The sequence below is a fragment of the Dendroctonus ponderosae genome, unplaced genomic scaffold (assembly GCF_020466585.1).
Source record: "Dendroctonus ponderosae isolate FM_Combo_2020 unplaced genomic scaffold, Dpon_F_20191213v2 Dpon_F_20191213_8, whole genome shotgun sequence".
In the NCBI taxonomy this organism is placed as follows: Eukaryota; Metazoa; Arthropoda; class Insecta; order Coleoptera; family Curculionidae; genus Dendroctonus; species Dendroctonus ponderosae.
The window spans coordinates 3090567-3116763 of NW_026019016.1; the positions used below are offsets into that span (position 1 = coordinate 3090567).

General features: G+C 35.3%; 2 protein-coding genes across 18 annotated transcripts in view; one reads left to right on the forward strand and one right to left on the reverse strand.

The window, feature by feature from the left end:
• Positions 1 to 16395, forward strand: part of LOC109535399 (tRNA-dihydrouridine(16/17) synthase [NAD(P)(+)]-like) — a 50686-nt gene extending 34291 nt beyond the window's left edge. For 3 of the 6 annotated variants that reach the window (XM_048669418.1, XM_048669420.1, XM_048669419.1), the window contains one exon: positions 11655 to 11786. In XM_048669418.1, coding sequence (XP_048525375.1) covers positions 11655 to 11695 — 41 coding nt within the window. In that variant the 3' untranslated portion in view covers positions 11696 to 11786. Of the gene's footprint in view, positions 1 to 1715; positions 2065 to 11654; positions 11876 to 12023; positions 12162 to 12215; positions 12590 to 14191; positions 14324 to 14516; positions 14711 to 14797; positions 15036 to 15105; positions 15328 to 15386 lie in introns of those variants that run through there. The other 3 variants (XM_019901301.2, XM_019901300.2, XM_019901302.2) reach the window with 3 other exon arrangements.
• Positions 16396 to 17120: 725 nt separating this feature from the next.
• Positions 17121 to 26197, reverse strand: part of LOC109535398 (protein pangolin, isoforms A/H/I/S) — a 140537-nt gene continuing 131460 nt past the window's right edge. For 8 of the 12 annotated variants that reach the window (XM_048669414.1, XM_048669411.1, XM_048669415.1 and 5 more), the window contains 3 exons: positions 24605 to 24770; positions 23187 to 23256; positions 17121 to 20474 (listed from right to left, as the gene is read on the reverse strand). In XM_048669414.1, coding sequence (XP_048525371.1) covers positions 20000 to 20474; positions 23187 to 23256; positions 24605 to 24770 — 711 coding nt within the window. In that variant the 3' untranslated portion in view covers positions 17121 to 19999. Of the gene's footprint in view, positions 20475 to 21571; positions 21691 to 23186; positions 23257 to 24111; positions 24266 to 24604; positions 24771 to 26197 lie in introns of those variants that run through there. The other 4 variants (XM_019901296.2, XM_048669413.1, XM_019901299.2 and 1 more) reach the window with 3 other exon arrangements.

Genomic DNA, 26197 nt, shown 5'->3' on the forward strand with positions numbered 1-26197 from the left:
CAGGTTTTACGAAGCTTCGACAATTAGCGGTAACGGCATGTTTTTCAGGGTTTTCCTTTTTAATTTATATTAGAATCGAACTGTTCGCTTTTAAGTATCTTAGATACAATACTTAATTTTTTGCTGTAAAGTTCTAAATTAGTTTTCGTTTCTTTTCTATGTCGCATTATAGTTTTTCTAGTATTATGGCAAATAAGTTCGTGCCGTTAACGTTTCTGCTAAGATATTGAAACGGTGGTTAATAAATTCGAATTAAATTATCTCTCTCAAAGATGAACAAATAAAAAGCATCGTGTTGATGTAAAACATCGGACGATTTAATATCAAACTCAATTAACGGCATACTAATTGCTGCTTACACATAGATCGCTCGAAAATAAGTATATGGCGCCTATTGAATAATTAATATCGCGGACATTCGTATTAGAGAACTTGTGCAATTAAAACAGCAATTATACTATCAGTGTTGGACTGATTGTTTCGTAACTGTATTCGAACACGCGAAATGATTTATGGTTTTTTACGCATTCGTTTCGGCCAAGGTGCCGAGAATTGATCTTAATCACAATATTAATCAAATATACGTTTAAAAAATATATGGAAATCTCGCGGAAGGAAACCCATCACCTGCGTGTTTTTGGCCTAATTTTATAATAAAAAAACGAATAGTACTTAGAAGCTTGTACTATTACAGCCCATTAAATAGTAAATGATCCGATAATGCGTAATGGCTTAGTCAACGGTAATTTAAAATTGATATATCTCGGCCAGGTGACCTGCTAATATGTGCAAGTGGTGCTTATTCATTTATTGCAACGTGCACTTGTACCTATTATGATAAACTGGGCGGATAATCTAGGAATGCGCCGGAAAATCTGCAAACAAATTAGATCTATTCACAACGACAAACGCTGCAATCTTCACAGACAGTGAACATTCTCGCAGAATAATGTTTTAATTTTGTCACAATCGCCATGCCCTCACTGATTCCTTCGTTTTGACTCATTAGCTGCGCTTTTGAATAGGCCATAATTCTTCGCCAGGAACTAATCTAAGAGTTCGGACAGGTTTTATGACCGTTTACTTTAGCCACCAGGTAAACAACGTTTTATTGCCAATACCTCTAATTACCACGCACCTGCAGCATGAATGGACATACCCCAAAGAGATAAGATTGCAATCTTCGGCGAACAACAATGGCTTTCGTGCAAGTTTTACCCCATACAGCGCAAAAATGCAATGACTCAGTCGTTGTTCAACAAGTTCGTGCAGGTAGTGGAGTAATGAAGAAAGCGTCGTTAAGTTGTTAATCAACATCAACAATTATGGGTATTGCGCAAAAACCTGCTTTGTTGCAGTGATTGCTTCATTTGGTTCTAGAGTATTTAATTTGAATATTTCCTTATAGAAATCCGAAGAATGCCTAAGTAGAGGAAGTAAAGATTGAATGGATAAGATATTTAGAAGTGCGCGATGCTTCATACTTCTTAGTCGATATAATCCTTAACTTATTTTACAAGTTTTATCAACGTCCTCTCTAGTAGTGTCTCGAATATGCGAAAGTACCGTTACTAAACCGTAGGTACGTGAAAGGTTTGCTTCCGAAGGGCATGAAAGTAGCAGTTAATCTTCAGTGCGTGAATGGTTCCCGTACTAACAATAGTCGGTTCTTCCTGAGCCCCGAACAGATAACACGGCCAAGCAGTTATCTGGTAGGATTTCATTAACAGTTTGGTGCAGGCAACAGAAACATTTACAGCACGGTCGCTCACACATAAACACACACGTTACAGCTTACAGCAAAGTCGTTTCAATCTGAGAAGCGCTCCGAGTTTACGGGTCCCAAGCAGACTCTCTTTGGTGCTTTTGGTATACGGTTGTGACGGTTTTTTGCCTCTTAATCAGTTGCTCATCACGCAAAAGAATAGGGGCTCGCGCTCAAACTACTCATATTTTTTTGATCATACTTGATGATTTTAGTCTTCGAAGATGCGGCCCGCTAGGAATATTTGTTTAGGGTTTCTAGTTATCTGTGTTATTTGGAAAACCCACGCAGCTGAAGAGGTAAGAGAGTTCCTAGTTTATTTGTTATTTTCTGCTCCTTTTGTCATGTCAACGAAACTTATTAACTATTTCTGGAAAATATTTTTTTCAATGACAAATTATTGGAAAATTTTGCTGAAAAAACTGCCGATCTTGTTAACATTTGTTCTCTAAAAGTACATTTAGTCTTCTGGTTTTTTCCATCGAACGGCTTTTGGTATAGAGGAGGAACATTCGCTTACCCGGCTCGAAGGACCAAAAACTCTAATTAAACGTTAGTGCTAGAGAATGCTATGTGCTTCCTTGTATTTGTGTTCAGATGTTTTCTAGCTTTTTTTTAAGTTATTGTAGCTTTTTTACCTTAGGCTGATTTATATTGGCGGGAGTTTATTGTTTTGGTAATAACTATTATTATGCAATCAGAAAGGAAGAAAAAACTCTACTATCCAAGTTGAACTATGGATACTTTGCAGGTCGGTTTAGTGAGACAAACCAACACTATTGTCTATTATAGTAATTATGCAAAATCGTTTTTATTACCCAACTAGTAATTTAATCTGACATTTGAAATTTCGATCTTGGATAATAATATGCATTTATGCATTTCTAATTAGATTGCATTTTTTTCGCATTGTGGCAAGGCAATTCCATTAAAAAGAACTAAGTCGAGGAAAAAATGCGGTTTCGTCGCTTGAAAGATATTTATCGTGCATCTCGATGATCGGTAAGGAGTGGAGGCCTCTGAAAGGAAGGCTTTTAATGTCTGCATCTGTTAATCAAGCTAAGCGATGAAGGTAATTAATAAAAATTTCACAGAAAAGATAAAATGTTAATACAAAATGCAAAAAGGTGTCGGTCGGCAGGCTCGGGTTGGTTGAAAAAATGCCGGGATGTCTTCGAAAGTCTCTGGTTGAGGAATGCAGAATTTCAGAGAAGGATTCAGGGCGTTGCAAATATATTTATTTTTTTATCTCCCAACTAATCTGCAAGGTTCCCTTGTCTCATTGTTTCTTTAATCTTATTAGGTGGCGACCATTTCCTTTGTTTGGTTTGTCATTTAGGATGTATTTGTAATGTTCCTTTTTTTTCTTCAATCAAATAATATGAGTTTTCTCAAGTACCTAATATGTATTGATCTAAGTTTACTAGAGCAGAAGGCTTTAAAATTGACTCTTTGAATCATCTGCTTCATTTGAATGGATTAAATTCACAATTACACTCAAGTGATTATTTTTTTAAATAATCGAATTTGAGTCAGGACCTGTTTTAATTAAATATGCAAAAGCGACAACGTGCAAATCTTGTAACTATTGAACTGACCGCTACACCCTATCGCGAAAAACCATTCAGTTCCCCATTTGAAACAAAAGATTTCTTTGTTTGCAGCACTAAACCGGCCCGATGGCTTTTCAAAGATCCGCAGTTAACGGAATTTAACATTTTGGTTCTTCAGTGCAGACTTTTTAAAACATAAATATTTAAATCGTACCTTCATCATACTCTTAGTACCGCCTATTGTGGAGCATTTAATAATATTTTTATAGAATCATTTGCTTGCTGCAAGAAAATACTGTTAAATTGATGTTTACTTTCAAACATTCGGCTTCAATCAAATTGAACAAACTTCGAAAAATGATTCACACACGTTAACAAATGAGATTTAACAAGGAAAATAAATGAACATTTAAGTTTGGACATAAATCACTCACAGCAAAGGTCGCCTTTTATACAATTATTATGTAGCTGAGCTCAAAAAAAAATCAAATTTTGTTTCTTTGCCACTGGCTGGAATATAGTTTCAAAGAAAGAGTCAAAACAAATCTGTAGCCATAATATATTTTCCAATGTAAACGAGCCAAAAAGTTTATTTAAATTTACAATTTTTCCTTTAATGATTCACTGCGGGTCATCAGACAATGTTTACAAAAGACTGACTAAGTTTTTTCCTTTCAATTTAACATATCCAAACTAAACATGATTTATAAACGATGTTGTTTAACATACGAAAATTTGTGTTAAAGTTGACTGGCTAGGCATAATTTAAGCTATGGTTGGCCATGAAAATTGCGAACATGGCTTGTCAATTTTCAATTTGCACTTTTCTTAAAACAATAAATGATCGTTTAATTGATTATTGCGCTAGTTGTTTGGTCTGCAAGAAACATAACTTTCGACCAGATGTTGAATTGACTGGTTTATTGGGCTTCTTTGAACACTTGCTAACTAGATAATATTATTAAAGCGTGCGTTTGAGAAGAGGCTTTCGTTTACAACTGGTGGACTTTTCTTGATTAGCAAACACGTAGTAGTTAACTTAATTTACGTTGAAAAAAATGTGTTTGTTTTAACAAGGCTTTATACGCAAGTTGTGATTTTATTTTTTGCTAATATTGATTTAAGTTTTTAGTATAAATGGTTGAAAATATTTTTTAATTATTGAAAATCCACTGACAAATGCATGCATATGGAGAAAGCTCGAAGGCAAGCAGCTTTGTCAGAGTCTTAATTTTGATTAGTTTGTAAGCACGTAATTTTCGTTGTTGTTTTTTTTCAATTCATAAAATTGTGCTCTTACTATACTATACTATAATCTACAGTTTTTCTATGGTTTACAATGACGTAAACTTTATCGTAATCGAGTGGACGAACTTCTTGACAACATGCGACTGATACAACTTAATAACAATAATAATTTACTTTAACATTCACATTTCGTTTTTCCACATGACTTATGTAATTATTTATGGTGCTCGTTTGAGACCAGTTTGTTTATTTGTTCACAAACTGTTTTCGTTCTTTCTGCGTTTTTCTTCAGTGTCAGTTTCTTTACTTGAACCAAAGAAATTAAACTTTATCAAAGTGAGACAGCATAAAATGATTAAATTAAATTTGATTTTTTTCGAAACCCTCGTTAATTGTTTGTTGGTATCAGCCAAGCTTCTCTCGAGAAGTAGACGCGATCGAACTATTTGGCCGATAACCTATTTCCTCAGAGCTATCAAGCCAAATACAAACTCATGTAGTTCTCATATAAATACTAATTATGTTTTGATAGACGTAATTATTTATAACTGCACTTAGCATAATAATTACATAGTATTGCTGATTGTGCATTTGAAAATAAACCAAACCGAAATTGAGCAGCAATATGACCTAAATGAGCTTAATTTGGCCGGTTAATCCTCACTGCTTATGACGTCCAGTGATTGTTATAAAACTATTTGCGATGTTGATGTTTTTAATTTGCTGAGTTATGTAACAATACGCAAATTTTTTGATTGCTTTACACTGGAACGATTGAACTTTAAATCCACAGCCTAAAAAACACGTTCAAAAGTCAGCTTTTCTTGTTTGTTTTTGTTCAATTAGTTGCGAGTATTTTTATGGTTCTTTTACCTTTTAAACTTGATCAGTAAACAAAATAAAGTCAATATAAATTAAATTTTGGGCGGTTTTGAAACAAACATGTAAAGGTGTCAGTTTGATGCACTGTGTTCTCAAGAATCTGCAAAAACTCCAAAAAATAAAAAAACACCTAAAATACTACAAGCTATGCGTTCAATAGATTCATTCTCATATCCGAGATTTTTCTCAGGTTTTTCCAAGACTTAATGGTAATAATTCCGGCAAGTTCCGAGATATACTGCGTGAAACACTTGCTAAATAAAAATAAAATTGTAAGCTGTAAAAAGTTGCATTTTCTTTGCACGTTCAGAGACAGTGCATGCAAGAAACCGTCATATGATATTTTACGTTTTATGGAAAGATTGACGATAAATACATTTAAACCATAACGGTAAATGTTATTAAAAGTGAGCTTGTACCGAGTTCTCAAATTGCGACATCCCACAAGTCCAAGTGTGTCCGTTTATGCCTGGTACAAATGCAATACCCCGATAAATCAGAAATCTGATAGTTCCATGTGGCCAGAATCGACCATCTGGTCATATTCTGCAGATCGAGTTGCAGATGGACACTTGAATTGATTATAAATAAATGAGATTGATTGCAGCGCATCCCCATTGTTTACGCAAGTGCACCAAAATGCTAAAAATATTCACTTGAAACCCGATGAAACTGATTAGTTCAAACAGTTGAGGCGATGAAGGTTTCGCAAAAGTCAATAAACAAATATGGCTTAATTTCAAGAAGTAAATAAATCGATTGCAGCCGGCTTCACTTTTGCGAAAACTTTGAAAATCCGGTGATGTTAAACAGCAGGGCGCTGATATTTTCAAACGCATTTTTCAGAAAATCTGCTTCTCGATAGTTTTCAGATTTCATTAATTATTAGAACTCAGCTGAAACGAAAAATAAACTTCGGGGAGGAAAGTGCTTCCAAACCTGACGCGTTAACGGCTTTTAATCTTCCCTTGAAATTCCACTTGATTGTTAATCAGCTGCCTACAAGCAGTTGGAAATGGCGAACCAATTACGGTGTATTCAGGCTTAATTAAAAGCTCATTAAAATCTTATTTTTCATTAAACCGTGACAGTAATTTATTTAAATCGTGTGAAAATACGCCGATAAAATGATTCATTAATGCCCGAATTTTTGCGCTGCTACCTAAAATACGTTAATCAGTGATAAACATCGTTTGCAAATTCTTAGACTTAAGTTGAGCATTTCGCGTGCTACTAAATATTCATCAATTTGCCGATTATATTATAAAGCAAACCAAATTGTTCTTTTTATATTTTAATTTCCAAATGAGTGATCAATTTTCACCATGAGAAGATGCAGTTGAAATGGGCGGAACTAAACCTGGTTATTTCAGTTGCTGATTGTAAGCTGATTTTTTAATTTAAAATGCAAATAATTGAAGTTCTTTGGACGTTTTTTATTACGTTTTCAATTTGTATTTTTGTAAGCATTTTTTGCATTATTTTGGAAAACATTTGCTTATTCTCGTTCATTTGACTCTGTAGTATAATGTTAGTTTATTTAAATGATCAAATAAATCTGGTTTTAAATATAGTTGTTCAGTAAATTTGATAATTTATAGTTTTTATTATATCAAAAAAATGTATTCATGCTGCTACAACCGGGGTTAGATTTGAAATATGTACAATGACAGTTTAAATGCTCAAATTTAAGGAAATAGATTTTTTATTTTTCCATAGGTGTTTACTTGATGTTCCTCTTGAAGAGACAAAAGTTATGTATTTTTTATGTTTCTTTATTTTCCTGCTCCCCTTTGAAATAGCAATAAATAATTTTTTTTAAATTAGCCCTTTTTGAACCGCTTTTATTTGTTTTTATGTTTTCATCTGCCATTTATATTTTTTATTAATTCCAAAACTTGTTTTTCTCATTAATTTGCCTATTTATTTAAAACCACAAAATTATTAAGCAACTAGTAACTTTGATTATATTTTTTGTAGTAATTTTAGAAATTTCCATTTTTTGTTTTGTTTCAGGTTTGTTCATTATCTCATTATCTCTTTCACGCTATTTTCAAGGCCCAATGTGATGCTCACATCTACTGGTTTTAGTAATTTTTTCTTCTAGGAATCTAAAGTGTTTAGAATGAAATCAGTACATTAAGTAAAAAGTTACAATGAAACCCAATGCACAAAGGGAGAATATCGCACCAATCGCAGTCTGTCTTGATCGAGAATTAAGTAATTTAATGCAAAAATCACAATATTATAATCAATTAACAATGTAAAAACAATAGAGTAAGAGAATATGACGCTGAAGACAATACCGGATTTTCCATAAAAGAATACGTTTTTTTTTCATTCAACGGTCAAACCATTCATTCCATTGACTACTGCATTTTCTCATGCTTTTTTTCATTATTTTTCCTTTTTCATTCCGCTACATTTCACCATCAAACTTGCCATCCATTATTTCTTCCGAATCATGTTTTCGTTTCCTTAACAAATTCTCTATGGGTTCAAGTAAAAATTAGCAGTCAATTAGTCAGTGGAATTTCGACCCAGATTGTCTTCAAGAAGTGTTACAATTATCTGTTCGCAATGAAGCTTGTGGCAGTTAATCCACGTCCGTTGGGCCTCTTCTCTCTTCCTACCTCAGCCCTCGATGGCAGACAGCTTGGCACCATTAGGCCACGATGGTTCTAGGAAACCGATGAAGGGAACCACCGATATACCATCTGGTGATGGGCGGTACCCTGTATTATATTGCATTATGCGGCCGCTTAGATCTTCGTAGGTAGAAAGATCGCGTATGTTATTACATCTTTTGTACTGTTGGATTCTTTAACTTTCTGCTTTCTTTACATTGTTTGACACTCGAGGCGGTAATATTTGACTTTGTGGCGATATTCGAAGTTTTCTCTTTTGTTGTTATTGTTGTTAGTACTGGAGTACCGTTGTTATTACGTTCATCTATTCTTAACAGCTTTTGTTTGGCTCCATAATAGACGTTCTGTGTGAAAGGTGCTCATGAACATGAATTGAATAGAATGGAAATATGTACATATATTCAGTTGAAAATAATTTACTGAAGCAGTAGATCAAGTTAATAATATTCCGTTAGTCATCTTTTTTAATTGGGGGCTAGAGTGTTTCAACTATCCGCTGGTCTTGGGCTTATTATTCAAAGTCAACTTTAATTCGAAAATTAAAAACGTTCTAGTCGATTATAGGCAAAGAGCTAAGTCTGAAGCGATTTGGGCCCAGGTATGTTTGACTATATAAGTCATTTTAGGTCATCTGAAACCAGTTGGTGTTCCCATCTTCTCGAAGATGCAGAGACACCGGTTTCACGATATATGAGCTTTTCATTTTACGCCGTCCAATACCAATAAGTGGTATCATTTTGGTATCTCACTTTTCAACACACACTCGCTTCGCGCTCGATTGCAAGATTATCGGCTTAATACGAACAAAAAAACGACTAAGAAATTATATTTTTAATTAAAGTTTTGACATTCTATCGGATAGGACTTTTTACATAAATCATTGCTTGATGTTCGCTTTGTTTTGCGAAAGGCCGCCCGAAGAATAAAAGAAAGATGAAAGCACGAAGAGTTTCTTTCCGACGGCCTCGATGGGCGTGAGATTCTTTATTCTTGATTGGGATAAAACGATGTTACAAGTTTAGGTCCTCTTCATTGCGCCATGGTGGGAAAACGATCAGTTTAATCAAATACATATACTGAAGAGGATTTCTACCAAATGAAGTAATGTCCTGACGCTTATAGATCCTCAACTACGATGTAGTGATTTTTCTCTAAAAGACACTGTTTAATCTGGGTTCTCGATTATGCGAATATCTAGTCTTTTTTGTCAGAAAAATGGGATGTTTTTCGTTTATTGGATAGGCGTTATTGTTGCATAGCATATCATTGAGTCGGTTGACTCCTCCGCATCCAAAGTGGCCAAAAGAGCTCTCGGTGGTCTCGACCAGGTGCGCATTCCGCTATTTAAAACAGGTGGGCAAGACGGCGGCCATTGTGGCTAACACCTGTGCCGTGTCACACGGATTATCTACCTGCTAAACGTTCCCAGGATCGGATCCAAATCCAACTAAAAAAGCTCCAAAATGAGCCATAAAAAACACATTTTATCAGAAAAATTATCTTTTAACTCTTCCTTGGTCCAGTTCAACACTTTATTAGGCATGCATTCTAACTGTTCCTCTTTATTTCATTAATTTCTTCTGGACTTGTTGCTTTCGAGTCGCTTCTGAAACTTGAAGCGATTTAATTTGTTTAATTGTCATTGGAAATGTATGCCTTTGATCCGTAGGAAACGGCTATAAGACTTTTATAAACAAAGCGACGACCATTGTTTATCGACGAATTGACGACCTAAAATTTTCATTGTGAAACAGATGGAAATTGCCTCTGAAACGATTATTTTCTCATTGAAATCACTATCGGCGTTATAGAAAAATGTCTAGAAGAGTGCACTTAACATTTTCTGGCAATCCACAAGTGAGGTCATGGTTTGCATCATTTCAAAGAGCTTTTTTTTAAACGTCTCTGAAGAATTTGAGATCCTTTTGCTTACAATACAACACCAAACAAAAATGGTAACAACCCAAGTTTTTAAGAACTTAATGATTGCAAAACAGTCCAAACGGCTTTTACTTATTGGTTGTCTGCTGAAGAAATATAGACCTGTGTGAGATAATGAGTGTAATGTGTGAGATAATGAGTAGTTACACTTTTAATGCAAAGTGTAAGAAAAATGAGGATCTGTTAAGTGAAATAATTGAAGTACTTTACTCCATACCATCACTTGGATAGGCAGCGTACTATGACTATAAATCATAGGCTGCGATTGAAGACAATCAAAAATAACATTAAACGATCATTGGCAGGCTTAATTTAGTCATAAAAATAAATCAACTTAATTTAATTTTGCTAATTGCCCACTTGCGTTTCTTACAAAGATGTTTATTCGCGTATACATTGCATGTCGTGGTATTCCTGTGTTTGTTATGTAAGGAATGTTTTACCATGCAGAATTGAAGCTTTTGTTGGCTTGTTACATTTCTTCTTATTAGAAATTTAGGCAACAAAAATTTGACAAAAATTTTCAATGAGAAATTTTTCATTATTATCATGCTATTGTCTTTTGCTTTTTGCTAATAATAATGTTTTCCGATTTTTTATATAGTATTGTCTAAAATCTTGAATTCAACTTATCATGTTTGATTGTTTTTAAAAGGATTTTTTATTTTTTCTTGCTCTTCCGTGTATTATGTAATCTTGCATAAGCGGGGTTTTTTAGTTCTTTTCATAAATATTTAACATTTCCGTCTCTGGTGTTGCTGCAGATTAACTAATGATAAACACAACATAAAAAATGTATTTTAATGCTAAATCAGAATTTGTGAATCTGTGCACATTTGCAACTGTGCTAAACCGATTTTCTATCGAAACTTTCGGTAATAAGAGATTGTTTTGTTGTTTTAATTAACTATTTAAAAAATGTGCCTTAGGCCACTTTAATTCTGAACGCCTTAATTAATCTTCATCTTTCACATACCAGTTTCTGCATGCATTCTACATTTAAGTGAGCTAAAAGTAATTGATTGGAGGACATGAATCTCGATAGGTGTAAATGTATAACGACGATAATCAGATTGCACTTGATCTAAAAATGGCAGTATTAATGCCATTGATAGGGATTAAGAAAGTCAGTTTTTTTAATGCCAGTACGATCCTGTTAAGATTGTCGAAGTTCCAGATAGTTCCAACAATCCAATCTGAAGAGATTCAGATGCCCGCCCCCGCTCTTTTCTGTATTATTTCGAACTGGCCCTTTTTTATTTCTTAATCTTGATCCCGCGGTTTTTAATTATAGTGCAGAACAAATTATAACTGCTTTTATACCTCGAGCCTTTGAATAGATTCAAATTCCTGCAGTCGTTGGCTTGAACTCACGTGCAATACAAAATTATATTTCTAGACTTAACTTCTGTCTTTATCAACTATGTGTACAACGTCTACAAGTGGTCAATATAAGGGCCCAGCAATTGGAAGATCAATATTTTTTCAAAAGCTTGTTAAAAAACGGGTTTTGCGGCTTTTGAATCAAAATCAAGTCTAAAAATTGGGCTGCAGTTTTCCTTACTTACGAACTTTGAACACATTTCCTATAACGTTTTTCTTTCAAATGTATTTTAGACGAGCGATTGCAATCCGAAAGCGTGCCAGAAAACCGATAATCAAAAAGTGGTCTGTGGGTCGGATGGACTCAGCTATCCGAATCGGTGCCAGTTGGAACGGGTGCGCTGCCAAAACAAGCATGTAACTTTAGTGAAAAGAGGCCCCTGCAGAAAACAGCGCACTTGCTTCGAATGGCAGGACTTTAGCCTCGATTTTCCTCAATACAAATTCAAAGCCAAGTAAGTTGTTTTATATCATGTTTTAAAGAGAACCTATAATTACAAAGGGTGTAAGTGGGTGTGAATAATTATCTTATTTTCAACAACTTTGTAAACTATTTTCAAATGCTATTTAGAATTCCATACAAAACACAGCTTCTTGTTTCAGATGCAAAAATAATGGAGCATACGAACCAGGACAATGCCATCCTGAAAGCAACTATTGCTGGTGTGTCACTCCACAAGGAATCCCATTGCCTGATACTGTTAAAGAGAGGAACTCGAAGCCGGGAAGCAAACCTATAAGGTAACACCAAAGTGCCATTTTTTTTCAACTTGAAGCCAATCAGTTTTGTTGCAGATGTGGCGGTGGAAGTCGAAAAAAAATTCCTCGTTCCCCAAGTCGCCGTACCAAGAATCGATCATGCAAACAACCGGAAAAGGCGCTGTTAAATAACAATCTAATGAACACGTTCCATTCGGAATATGTACGTGAATTTGGGCGAAATAATAGCGACGATGATACGGTGATTAAGTGGAGGTTCGCCGGTTTGGACACCAATCATGATTCATATTTGGAGAAGAAAGAGTATCGCGACTTGAAGCGGTTGGTAGCTAAAGCGATCAGGCCGAAGAAGTGTGCAAAGACTTTTCCCAAGAGCTGCGATGTTAATAACGATGCGTTGCTTTCGTTCCAGGAATGGAAAGGATGTCTAGCTAGAGATGGCCATACAGGTAAATAAAATAATAATTTCTTGGCTTTTTGGTTGCTGGAACTAGTAGATATATGCTGTAGGTTTTGTTAACAACTACCCAGGTCGATAACATCATCATTAAATGATTTAAGCGAACCGGAAGAAATCGTTAATTTAATTCATTTTATTAGAGAAGCCCATTTACACCTACCTACTGGTATGATGTAAATAGTTAAATTCTTGGCGAACCCTCTTGACTTGGTTCAATTAAGACTCGCCAACGAACTCAATTTACTAAGTTGCCATCGCAAACATTGAACGTTTCCACTGTTTGCCTTGCGGTTTAAACGATGTTAGAAGCATTTCGGTAATCAAATTAGTTTGCATAGTCTGAGATTGCATTTTTATCGATAGTTAAGTAAGTGAAAAAAGTTGTTAGTTAGCAGCTTTGAGATGCACGTACTGGCAGTTACACTAGAATATCTTTCCGGGTGTAAATGCATATTGCAAAATGCAAATGCAATCTCTGATTTAAAAAAACTTAAACTGTCATAAAAAATCAGAAAAAAACTATCAAAATGGGTTAAAGCAGGATGTCGTGTTGCTTTAATGTTATGCATTTGCGTTAAGCAGAATAATTTTGAGGAGGTTTTAAAACTGTTAATTTTGATAATTAAGGAAAAGTGGCAAATAAAAATAACGCGTATGTATTTTTCTGAACCTTACTTATCTGTTGTTAGAAGAAAAAACTCAACTTAAAAATCACCGTAAATACCAGGCATATTTTATTTAATGCATGTTGTTATCGGCTATTTTTTTAAGCTTGCTTAGATTTCTGCTATACAAAGAGTCAATTTTGTAATCAAATTCCAATCAGCAATTGATGGACAGTGATATATTGAGTGAAAACACAAGGTGAAAAGCAAAAACAAGGATGAATCCTTGCTAAAACATCTAATAAAAAACTGTAACCATTTCCTTAGTATCTTTAAATAACTGATTTTTTGTTCTACTAATTTTACTTTCATGTGATCTTTTAATTTTTCTAAGCTTAAGTTTTTCCACTGCTGAGAATAGTAGCCTAAAATTAAATCGATAACCAGCATCAATATTATCCCCTAATGTTATTTCATTTTTAGAGAAACCATTTTCTTGTAAAACAATTGTCTCCTTTGTTTCTCCTTTTTTCATTGGTGTTTCACTGCCGTAGTTGCTTTTGATCTTCGTTTTTGCTTCGTAACTTTGCTGGTATCAAATGAACTTTTGCTTTAATTTATAATTACATAATTAATTTAAACAGAAAATCCAACTTCTYTTATCTTAAGCTACAGCATGGATTCAATGAAGAAGCTTCTTTTGAGAACATGTAGCAAATTTTTTCAAAACACTATCTTCTATATTCACTTTCCCATACTTTTAGCGAAAATATTCTCACGTAGAAATAGAAATAATTTCGTTCTCTTTACTCTACTATGCACGCATATTGATTTTTTTGAATTTCTGTCGCAAAATTCGCTAAAACTATGGGTATTATTTTTAGTTTGATTGCTCTTGCTTAGCTGTAGTTCAATAAATGTTAGTAGAGGGTAGTTCGTTTAGCAAAGAACGTACGGCCCGCGTACTTTGTTTTGAACTTAAATAGTTCTTTCGCGTCTTCTTTTCACGCTGAAAACAGATAGCCCTCCCCATGACAACAATGAAGATAATGATCGAGATGATGGAGAAAGAGATTATTCTGATACGTTTGATTCAATGCCTTCGTCACACTATGGAGGTAAGAAATTTTGAAAATCTAAGTTCAAGTCAACATTAATTGGAATGCTTTAAACTACCTCAGCAATTTAAAATTCTTTTATTTCGTCCATGTGAGATTAAAAAAGTCGCAAATAATCCCGATTCCACTTGTTGCAACCTTTGCCTCTTATTTTCCCTTTTTGGAACTAATTTGAGAAAGATGTTACTTTTAGCTTTAAATACAGGATTGCCGCTAGGGCCAAGTTCAGGCACTAACTACGACGACGAGCTAATTGATACTAGAGAGGAAGAAAGTCCAAATTGTTTGAGCGATAGAAAGTCCGCGATTGAAGATGGTTCAATATCTGGCCATGTGCATAATGCAACCTATATACCAGAATGTACATCTGACGGACGCTATAAAAAGGTATTATGCAACATTATTTTTTCAGGACCATGAAGTTGCACTCGTGAAAAAGGTTTGTCTTCTAACATTTTTTTTCTCAAATTTTAGGTTCAATGTTACGAATCTGTGGGCTATTGTTGGTGCGTAAACGAAGATAATGGTCAAACCGTCGCTGGTACGGCAGTTAAAGGAAATAATCCTAATTGCGATGTTTTAAAACCGATGCCAAAGCCCATGAAAGGCTGCCCAGATGATAAAAAACTGATTTTTCTTCAGGAACTTATGCAATTTTTGCGCACTAAAATGAGCGAAAGTGCCACTCCAAACAATCCTGCAGGCTCTTTAGGTAAGGCGAACTACAGAAGAGACATTTTCTTTGAATCATTGAAGGTAAAACCGGTTACTTGGCCTTTCAGCGTTAATCCAATCGAAAGAAGAGGAGGCGTTTTGGAGTTTCAATTTTTTGGATAAAAATCACAACCGAGTGCTGGAAAGATCTGAGTGGAAGGCTTTCAAAGATATGGTAGGCGCTGTTAAGACTATGAGGAAATGTGGCAAAAAACTGCCCAGATACTGTGATAGTAACAAGGACAAAGAGATTAGCACAACTGAATGGCTGGACTGCCTTAACGTTCACGGTACGTTCAATTATGAAGAATTTCCACAGCAGAAAATAATCTTTTTCGGTGAATTGCAGGCATAATTTCAGCACAACAAAACGTAGCAAAGCCATCGTCGCGATTTGGAAAAACAAACCCATTAAGCTTGCTACAGGATGACTGATGATTTTCTGAGTGAATCCTGCTTTTTAGATTTAGGCTGAAAAAATGAAACCTTAGTAAGCACTAAAATGTGAAGTGTATATAGTGTTGACAAACCGCCGATAAAGAGAACGTTTGCAAGCTTGTGACGATCGAAATGTATATAAGATGTTGTAAATATATTTTTTATTTGATTTCATTCAGGCCATGTGTATCAAGACAGGAATTAAACCTTAAATAGACTGGTTTTATTGCTACCGATGTGATTATAGCTTGTAGGTATTCAGATGATTTAGTTTAGCCCTGTATCAATCATCAATTCATCCGTTGACTCTCAAATTGCAAGCGGAAATATATAGAATGAAATAGCCAAAAGCGTAACATTGAGAATGTTGCCGAATTAGTTAGTTGATCCTAAATTTTAGAGCGACAAATGTTTGAGTGAAGCTCATTTTAGGTTTCTACTAAACTGCTTTTGATGTGGTAGTTTAAAAATAGTTTTATTTTTTATGCTTAGGAATTTAATCTATGTGACTTTGCCTAAACAGGTTTATCTTAAAGCGAACTGATCATCGCAATCCAACATGGATTGATGTTCATACGTTTCGCTCGTTTTTTCAGTATTAGTTCACTTGCTCTATTGAAACAATTATTATTAAAATAATAATTTTAACATTAATCTGTATTGTTTTCATTTCATTTTCCTTGCCACTTTACTTTGCATTTTTCCTATCAGCTAACTATGAAAGTATTTTATTTAAGTTTATATTATTATCTAGATTATGAGCAATGTTAGATACAATTTGTACATTTTATGTATATTTGATTATTATATTGTGGAGTAAAGAAATATCATTGTTACTTATGTCTGTGTGAAATTAAGGCGCAATTTTTCATTATTTTTTTTGCAATGTGATGCTTTACAATAACATGTACTTCAAGAAACAAGTGTTTTAGTTATCCCGTAAATCATATCCCGTTTAGTCATTTTTCAGTTTCTTTTTCGCACCTAGCCGCCTCCTAATTAAATACAGTTACGTTGGAAAAAATTTACAAATAGAATACTGAATAAATTCGTTTATTACAGATGAAGTCGAGAACATTCATTTCTGTTGAGGATAAAATGATGAAATCACCCATTAAGTAACAAGAAATTGGCGAAAGCTACAAAAACAAGTTAATTGCCTAGTGTATCAAACGGGTCAGAAAAACAGCGTACAAGTGATAAAAGGGATTAACATAAGTTGGTGCCCTATAATAAGACATTTAAGTGAAATGAGATACAAATAGTAGCCTATCAACTATTCAGCCAAACCGTGTAGTTATAGAATTGGAACTTGGCGAAGAACCTGAGAATCACGTTTTTATTTCTGCTGAGCTCCAGTCAACCAACCAGTTGTAAAAGAAAAAATCCGGTAAGTTCTTTGTGATTTTTTAATTAATTTTTATATTGATAGGAGCGCTTCTAAATCGAAAGTTGCAAAATACGTTCTTGCCTTGCAACTGCCCACCTGAAATTTTATAGTAAAAAAGCCAATATGAAACCAGTCTTATTTTTATTTAAAAACAGCAATGAATATAATGCTAAGTAACATTAATACAAAGAAACCGAAGAAATGTTTATTTAACTTAAAACCTCAAACATGAAGGGATACGAGAAAAACTCAAAGTAATGTAAGGTTTTTGTATTGAATGATCCTAACCTAAACGGTATTACGAACAAATTCTACTTACAAATACAATGTTAACAGCTAAATATTAAATTCTAATTTTATTTATATATGTATAGTTTAAACTTCTCTAAACCGAGTGATTTCCTCGAAGAACACCTCGAGAAATGTATGTTTTTAACAGAATAAGCTGCCTCAAAATGAAAAAAAAGAAGAGATTCCGAACCATTTACCACCCAAAGGAAAACAGATTCTGGAAACTGTTTCAGAATCTGTTTTCTCAATATAATTATATTAACAAATATTCGTTTCGACATCCAGCAGAATGCAAATTTGCACTTTTCTGGAATCTCATAAAAAATTAAGCAATATCCGATGAAAAAAAACTGATTGCAGCTTTCCCCGCGAAACATTATATAGACAATTACATTGCACTGATCCAGACAACGGAACTGAATATCTTAAAACTACAAATTTACATCTAGGCAGTCGTGTGTTGCTTCAGGTGCTCGAATTGGCGACCTTCCCTCGTATATATGGCACAATAATCTCTGTTTTGTTTTGGGATGGCCGCCACAACTAATTAGAGCACCCTAAGCCAGTTTTTTCCAGAATATTTGTTGATACAGGATGGAAATATCTGAAAAACAAAGTATTTGACAATGCCTTCATGGCGCGAACTTGGTAGTTATTAATAACCAAATTGAAATATACAATTTGTAATAATTCCAACCTGTTGTATATTCTTGGGTCTTTCTCAGCACGCAACTATCTGAGAGATGTTGAAGAAGTGTTTTACAGATTTCAAAAAGTTTACTCGTATGTCATTAAATGTTCGTTTATATTATATAGTTTAAAAAAAGCATGTCAAGCATCTGATCGAGATTTCACTCTCGATTTAATAATCTTTAAATTGGAACTTGGAAATGTATTAGTTTCTTTGCAAAACCTGAAAAACGCTCCCACATTAACGAAATTGAGGGTTGAGAGGGAAAACGTTTGTATAAGCCGAATGCCTATTAAACACTCCCTCTCAAATGCTTTGCAAAGGTTTTTTCTAAATATACCAAAACGAAACTAGGATCCTATACAATAAATGCAAAAAACCTGAGGGAAGCCAAAACAATAATAGTTAGATTATTCAATAGTATAAAATATCACATGTTTCATTTCATTTAGGAAAAATTATATTAATAATGGCTTCGAATGGAAAATAATTAAAACTACTATGACGAAGAAAATGGTTTCACCTCGTGAAAGTCCACTAGGTTTGCAAAAAGTGCATTCTGAAAACAAACAACATTCCATTAACTTTGCTGTATATTTTTATGACAACGGTCGTAATTAGTATATGGCAAAGTTAACTGAAAACATTCTGCAATGAAATATTGCAATTTGATCCGGAAAGATAAAAACGGGATCCACCCTGAGCGCAAAACAAAGAGCATTCTTGGCGCATCCAAAAATAACAAATAAAATTTATAAATGGTCAAAAAATACAATCGTATTATTATCTTATATAACATTTTAGCTATGTACAATAATTACATAATGTGTTTGTTTATGAAACAATTGCAAGGAAATTAGCTCGTTTACTAATCAGATTGAATCTGAATAATTTAATCCAAACAAGTTAGTTAATTTCCTTTGTATTTTGCGTGTCCACTTTGAAATATTCGTTCACTTGTTCACCAAAGCGAAAGAAACAGAATTGATGCGTTTCAATCTGATTCGATAAATGGGGATTTTGATAGTTATCGAAGATGTTACAGAATTTTTTTAATTTTATTGAATTCTAGTATCATTTATATCATCTAAATTTCAATGTGAATGAGATCATAAATTGAAGAGTATAACTTCTAAAGGATCTAAGTGCCATATATTCAAAAATCTATATTTTGCTTGAAAACGGTCGTAAGTGCCAACCCCAATGCATCTGAAACGGGTCTATATACTTGTCTATTTTGTCCGATAAAAAAATTAAACTTAATAAAAAATTTATATCACTGGTTTTATTAATATTTTAAAGCGTTTTTGTTGATTTCTCAACTTTAGGATTTTGGCACTCAGACCCTTTACCCATACTCTTCAATTGTGTCAACACTAAATAATTAAGTAAATATCGAATAAATTCAATATCTTCTTAACTTGTGATCTCATTGTATGGAATAAAAACAAGTTTGTGCTTTTCAACGTGTCAACTCCCATTTAGCAAATCAGGGCCAAAAGATTTCGTCAAACTTACCTGATAAGGTATGTGGCACAAGGAACAATTGAACTATTGCAACGTTCCATCTATACCAACTTAATTGAGGATTAGATGTTTGAGGTAGACTGAAATTCTGCTTCAGTATTTTTTATTCAACGATTTTTAGTAAAACGGTTAGACTTTGAGTTCATAACAAATTCATAAATTTGTAACGAACCACATACTAAAACCATTTTGCATTTGCCTATATAAAAAATCAACCCCTTCGGTACCGCCAATGAAATAAATCATTATTTTGAATTTATCCTCAATCAAGTTCTATAGTTAGGGAAAAGTTAAGTACAGCACGCCACAATTAACAGCGCAAGAAAGACAAATATAACTTCTCACTGTTTCTATTTGTCATCCTTATCGATATAATTATAAATCGTAGAGCTAAATTTAATATAGCTAAGTAGCAAATAATAATTATAAATGGGATTTGGCAAATGACATTTATGTTACATAGTAAAAAAGTTGTACTGCCAACTGTATTGTAGATGACTCTGTTAGTCCAGTGATGAGATCGATAGCCACTAGAACACACGCTGGTCGTCTGAGTGAAGACTACTAGCGTAAAATGAATCACAGGCGGCTCGTAAGGAAAAGGCGCGAGCCATCTACACAAAGGCTACGTAACACTGATTATAGACCTTGACGTCTCTTTACCGTTGCTATCCGAGGACTCATTTCGAACACACTGACTAGTGAGCTGATTTATACTGAGGGGATTGTTAATGTCATGTGGATTGGTGCCAACGGGATTTCGGGGCGATGGATGCCGAAGTTGAGAGGGCGGTAATTTGACGTCGAAACTATCATGAGGCGTAAGAGGACTTTGCAACATATACGGACTGGCGACACTGACTGAAGGACTGGCAGCGCTGGTTGATGGGCTGGGCATTACCATCCCTCCGGGACTCGTGAGGCTACTCAAGGCGCTCAACCCTCCCGGACTGGACATGGATTGGCCGATGCTCTCATTGTCGTCGTCGGGAGGAGTGTTTGCGTCGCCCATACTGCCGCAGCTTCCTAGATTGTCGTCCGAGTGGTTTCCGTCGTTACTCTCCCCTGATTCCATGTATCGTATACATTTCTTCTTGCGTCTGGAATACACAGAAGTCATTAGAATTTTGCAAACATCGATCACGAGCCGGAATGATTTGATGATGTGCCTCAGAACGAGCACCGATCAATGCTGGCACAAAACCATTCCAAATTATAACTAGGAAATTAGATGTGAAAACAAAAAACACTTCCATGCTAGTTAAAGAGCATGCACTGCTCAGGTTCACAGAACTGCGTGTATTTTAGCGAGTGTCTTTCATCAAACGCCTGGACCATGCTGTATAAATCATTGTAAAAAATCAAAAGCGACATAACAGACGAGTACAGCAGTGTCACTTGCCATCCGATTTAAATCTAGTTGGATTATTTAAATTGGACCATGAGTGTTTTGAATTTGAGCGATGATGATCAAATCAATCTTCAATATTGGAGAGACAAAAACTGTTCAGTCTGTAGGAGAAGCTTTTTGCTGTTCATTTTTTGTAATTTTTTTCAGATTAGTTCTTTGAGTGGACAAGATTGGCGCATAAATTTTTTTTTTTGATTATGCTGGCGACGAACAACAAAAGATGATAATGTGTTTAGATAAATTAGAAGCTTCTTTTACCATGCGCGGTTTTTCGTAAAATTCATGGTTAACGAGCAAATTTGTGTAGCAGCAGAAGGCAGTTTAGCGATCGACTATTGGCACACGAGAAAGCAAAATACCAAAAAATATCCTACAGACTCTCTTTAAAACTGTTTCCTGAGCTGACCATTTAAAGCTTTCCTTGTTGATGTGTCTTTTTTTCTGAGTATCTGCGACGAGTGAAAATTTGTGAAATTCTTCGTAGATAAAAATACAACAATAATGTTCTTCACCATCAGAACTGCTTGCATTTTACCATCAGACGGAATAAAATTACCATCTTTTTCAATCAATCAATTCCAAAACACTCTTCACATGCAGAAAATCAAACCAAAAGCTTCCTTATCAATATTTTTCAGGTACGTCCAATGTGCTGTACTCGCCCGTTTAGGTTTACAGTTTACGCTAAAAAACCAACCAAAGTGGGTTATTTAAAAGGAAAAAAAGGATAATAAAACGACAAATCTATGTTCTAAACATCGAACACCAACACTGCTGTTAACTAACCAACGTTATGCTATAGATTGACGTAAGTCGGTTCTTGAGAAGGTTGAGTACTGGCGGCCCCGGCGATGTGCAGAAGACCTCCTTGGATCGCTGTTGTGGGCCCCCCACTGTTTTCCGGACTAAACAATCGTTAAAATGTACAAGGGGGCTCAACAAATACATATACATACACTCAAATAGATGCATAATAATAATAATATGTAAAGGAAAATCTATCGAAATCGAAAGCGACGCTAAAAACGAGTAACAAGATAATCAAAACAGACACATAGATAAGGAATAAAATCAACTAACAAGTACAAATATAATACGTAGATAAAGTGCAGTAACATCAGAAAATGTGTCTAAAGATGTCGAAAACGGAAATAAACTTTTCTCCGGCCCCTTTGCACTGACTTTAACAATTGTTGATGGCTACTCGACAGCAGTGTGTGGTGCACAATATCTAAGTTTTTTCTTTTTCTCTTTTTTGCTTATTGATGGGTACTTTTTCTGTGTGGGAAGACACATTTTCTGATTGAAAACACTGTTTCTGGGTTCCAGTTACGTTCCTAGTGCCTTCCGCAAATCATAAGGTACACAAACTCGAATAAAAATAACTTAAGTCTTTCCACATAGATAAGAAACACCAATTTAGCATCATTGCATGGATTTAGTCAATCGTTTTAGTACTCTCGCTAACCAACACGAACAATATCGACGAAAAATCCATACAATAATTGAAAATAAACAAATTTTTGAAATCACATTCAACGTTCGCAAAGTGGGAACGTGGAATTGTGCCTTCTAGTTCATGCATTGGTGTTTGGAAATCAGAAATGCTCTACGTCTACTAGATGGAATAAGGTGCAAGTGTTGTGAGAGAATGTCGATTGATTTTATATAAAAAAATAAATATTCCAATTCTTTTCAGGGTTGTCATAACTGGTTGAATTATGACTCACTTTTCATTTACTGAGATTGATTTTGTCTTAAAAATGCTTCATATTAATAGAAGCATTTTCGATATTATGCCCTGGATCGGTTCGCTTTTCTCAATCAATCAATGGGCAATGGACATTCTTTCGCTGTGAATATGGCAGGAAATTAATTGGTTTTTGGAAAAACTTCCACATCTTCGTTTAGAGTGCAATCAAAATGGAAGTCGGGTTCAAGGTGCCAAGTCGACGCAGAAGGATTCATACTATAGGTCAGAAGCAAAATTTAGAAAACAAATTCTGGAAATATTGGGCATTAATTAAGTTGTTTTGCTTGAAACAAGCTAGGTTTAGCTCAGAGTGTGTTTTTTCTCGGATAAAGGAGGGTCCTGTTACTACATGGACATTGAAATTTCTATTGGGTTTCATTAACTGAGCCTTAGCTGTGTTTAATTCGATTCAATCATTCTAATTAATATCTCGATTATTAGACACCACATATTGGTAATCTCTCGTGCCTGAAACATATAGTATTTCTTTGTGACAGTTGATGTTGACCAATGATGTCTCCTTGCAGAGTTTGAACATTTGGCACCCAACTCCAGAACACCTTGTATAGTAAATACCGAAGCAAACAATACAGAGCTCAACAATCAAAACTACAAAAAGTAAAGAAAAGTGAAGAAGTTGATACTAACCTGCAAGGTTTACACCACTGGCTCTGCTGATCCAAACCGTATCGCGCTCTGCATTTTTTCATATTGTTTCCTATTGCAGAAAAGTTGAAAATTATTGAAGTTGTAAAAACGGACTGCGGAATCTACTCAACCAGCATGCATAATGCAAAAATGATGAAGGCAAAAAACAACTAGGTATATAATTGACAAATAAACTTGAGTTACTGTTAAGAAGCTGACAAAATGAACGTAGTTGAATAGCGCTTGTAAAGGAACTTCAAATATCTACCTGTCACCAAGTAGTTATTTTTTTCATGAAAATTACGCTAAAAATAAAACTAATAATAATATCTACGGTATAGAGCAATAACATAAGTGGGGATAACTAGGGACAAAGGACATGCTTAATACGAAGCAGAGCCAAAATTTTAAGAATATGTCGACTAGCATTTGCTTAGTACTGCTGACTGCGCATCACTTGTTTTTGACCGATTGCCCGCAAAAGTCTTAATCAAAAACAAAGGCTCTGCCTACAACATAAGAGGGTCGGGACATGCAGGTTTCCGACAAACGTGCATACGTCGAGTCCAACAAGAGAAGGTCTGCATAAAGACCGTTTGCAGAATAGGTACTGGCCGGCCAACCGATTAACCCCAACATGCAATATGTATATAAATATAGATAAAACAATAGAACAATGGTCGGCTTACAACATACAACTACTCCCACTAGACCTTAGATCGGTTGACTTGGAGGAGGAAGTTTTTGGATGAATGTTTTTTTGTTGTTGTTGATGAAGGTTTGATGACAAAGTTGAGTTTTTCAAAAAAAGGAGTGGTAAACGAGTCGGTATTGATCGGTAATTAGAGTGATGGTGGTGGTGGTGGGCCGCGTTGTGAAAGCAAAGAAAATAGTGGGAATAGAAGTAAGTAGTAAGGGTGGCTACCTCCATCTTGAGGATCTTGCTTACGCTTCCTCTTCTTTCCGCGAGTGGCGTTGGCGCGGGACGACCAATCGGGATAAAGCTGCATATGCAGCTGCCTTTCGCGTCGAGCCAGTTCATAGTACTTAGCCTGCTCCTCCCGGCCCAGCGCATGCCACTAAACAGAATAGAGTCAGCATGCAGCATGACGTGTCGGTATCGGCGGCAGGCACCAAGAAGCCGCAAGCGTAAGATCGCCACCACTTTGGCCTCGCCGACCCATTCTGCCCCGTCAGCACGCTGGTATGCACGTCGTCGGTCGGTCAGACAATTGGGGGTTAGATCGAATGCAATCAATTTGGATTTTTGTTTGTTTGTTAGTCCCTAGCGGATCTGTGTGCGCAGACAGTCACTCTTGGTTGAAAAGGGGCAACATTTCAAATTCGGCGCACATAGATCGGAGAGATTTCGGGCACTCTACTTAGCAAAAATGGGTGCGCGAATCTTTGATAACTACCTCCCGACTCGATCGGTGCTCTCTCTTTCTTTCGCTTCTTCTTCTTGGTGCCGTAACCGTAATTGTCCCGTGCGCTCCAACCCGGGTGCCTCTGCATGTGCAATTGTCTCTCAAGTCTTGCTTTGTCGTAATACTTGGCCTGTTCGTCGCGACTTAGAGAGTGCCACTATTGCAACCATACCTTTAGCTTTTCAGTTTCATTGGACACCCACAAAGACACACACTCAGACACACTGATGCTGGCGCGCCAAGAGTCGACACCTGTCGTCTTTGGCGCCACCATCGCATCCGCTCACACTACACGCATTATACTTGAATCTCGATAGGTTAGATAAGATAATATCAGCAAATTACAATACCCTACAACGTTTTCAATGTCTATTCTAGATTGCGTCAAAATAATCTGTCATATTTTTACTGTTCTTTAGTTTAGATGTGTTGAACGATTTTATCTTAAAGCTCGTTCACACGGTGACAATAGCGTCGCGACAGTGTGACCTTCAACTGTTCAGACAATGACACTGTTGTGGACGACATTAATGTCACCGTGTAAAAGAGCTTAGTTAAAATGAAAACTTCAATCTGTCACTTGAAATATCGACTGTTCAACTTCACAAAATGTTACCAAATGTTACTGAAATCGATCAAAATATCGTTAAAATATCCACTTTGTATCGCATTTGGCATTTAGCACTACTCCCTGTAAAACCCAGTAATTTTTGAGAGAATTGAGGTAAAAAACTCGCCCTTGTCATTTATTTTTACTAACCCTTTGGATTTGGTTTAGTTTGGGTTAATCACAGTTTGTCCAAAAACTGTAAATTTAGAACAAAACACTATGATGCTGCTGCGCATGCCTGAATGCTAGAGCTACTTCCTACCTGGCCAGACTGCTGGTGGAAAACTTGGCTGTTTAATTTGAAGAATGCACAAATTTCGAAAACACATTTCATCAAACCTTCTTTTTCGGTTCGGTTATTGTCCATAATTTTAAGTTATTTCGAAGCCACAATTGTAACCATTAAATTAGAGCTGTTTTGAACAAAATTTTTTGAAAATAATTATTAACTTGGAAACCTAACGGAGATGGGTATAGAAAAATATTTTGAAACTAATCGCGCAGTAGTACTATATACAGGGTGCCTCATTAAAAATGGCAAACTTGCAAACTATTGGTACACTACTTTTTGGTATAAAATATTCACCTTGTATATGTTGGCATACACAGGGTGATTCACGGTTGATGGTACGTTATATTTTAAATTACTTTATCAATAAAGTTCACATTTCATATTCAAATATGAAATCTGAACATTGAACATCATTCAATGCAATCTTTATGAAAAAATGTACATCGAAGTAATCGCATACGCTTTATGGGCGTACATTATTATTAGCAATGCGACGTTGCTGCTTATATTGAAAGGACCTACAACTTCGATATTTTAAATGAGACATCCTGTAAAATATGGCACATTTGGATTGGCCCTATGGATCTAATTCCCTTCTATACCTGAAGCGGTTTTAGAAAATATAAAATAACATTTATGATTTTTTTAAATCAAAACAGCCCCCAGGATTATTGTTGTTGCA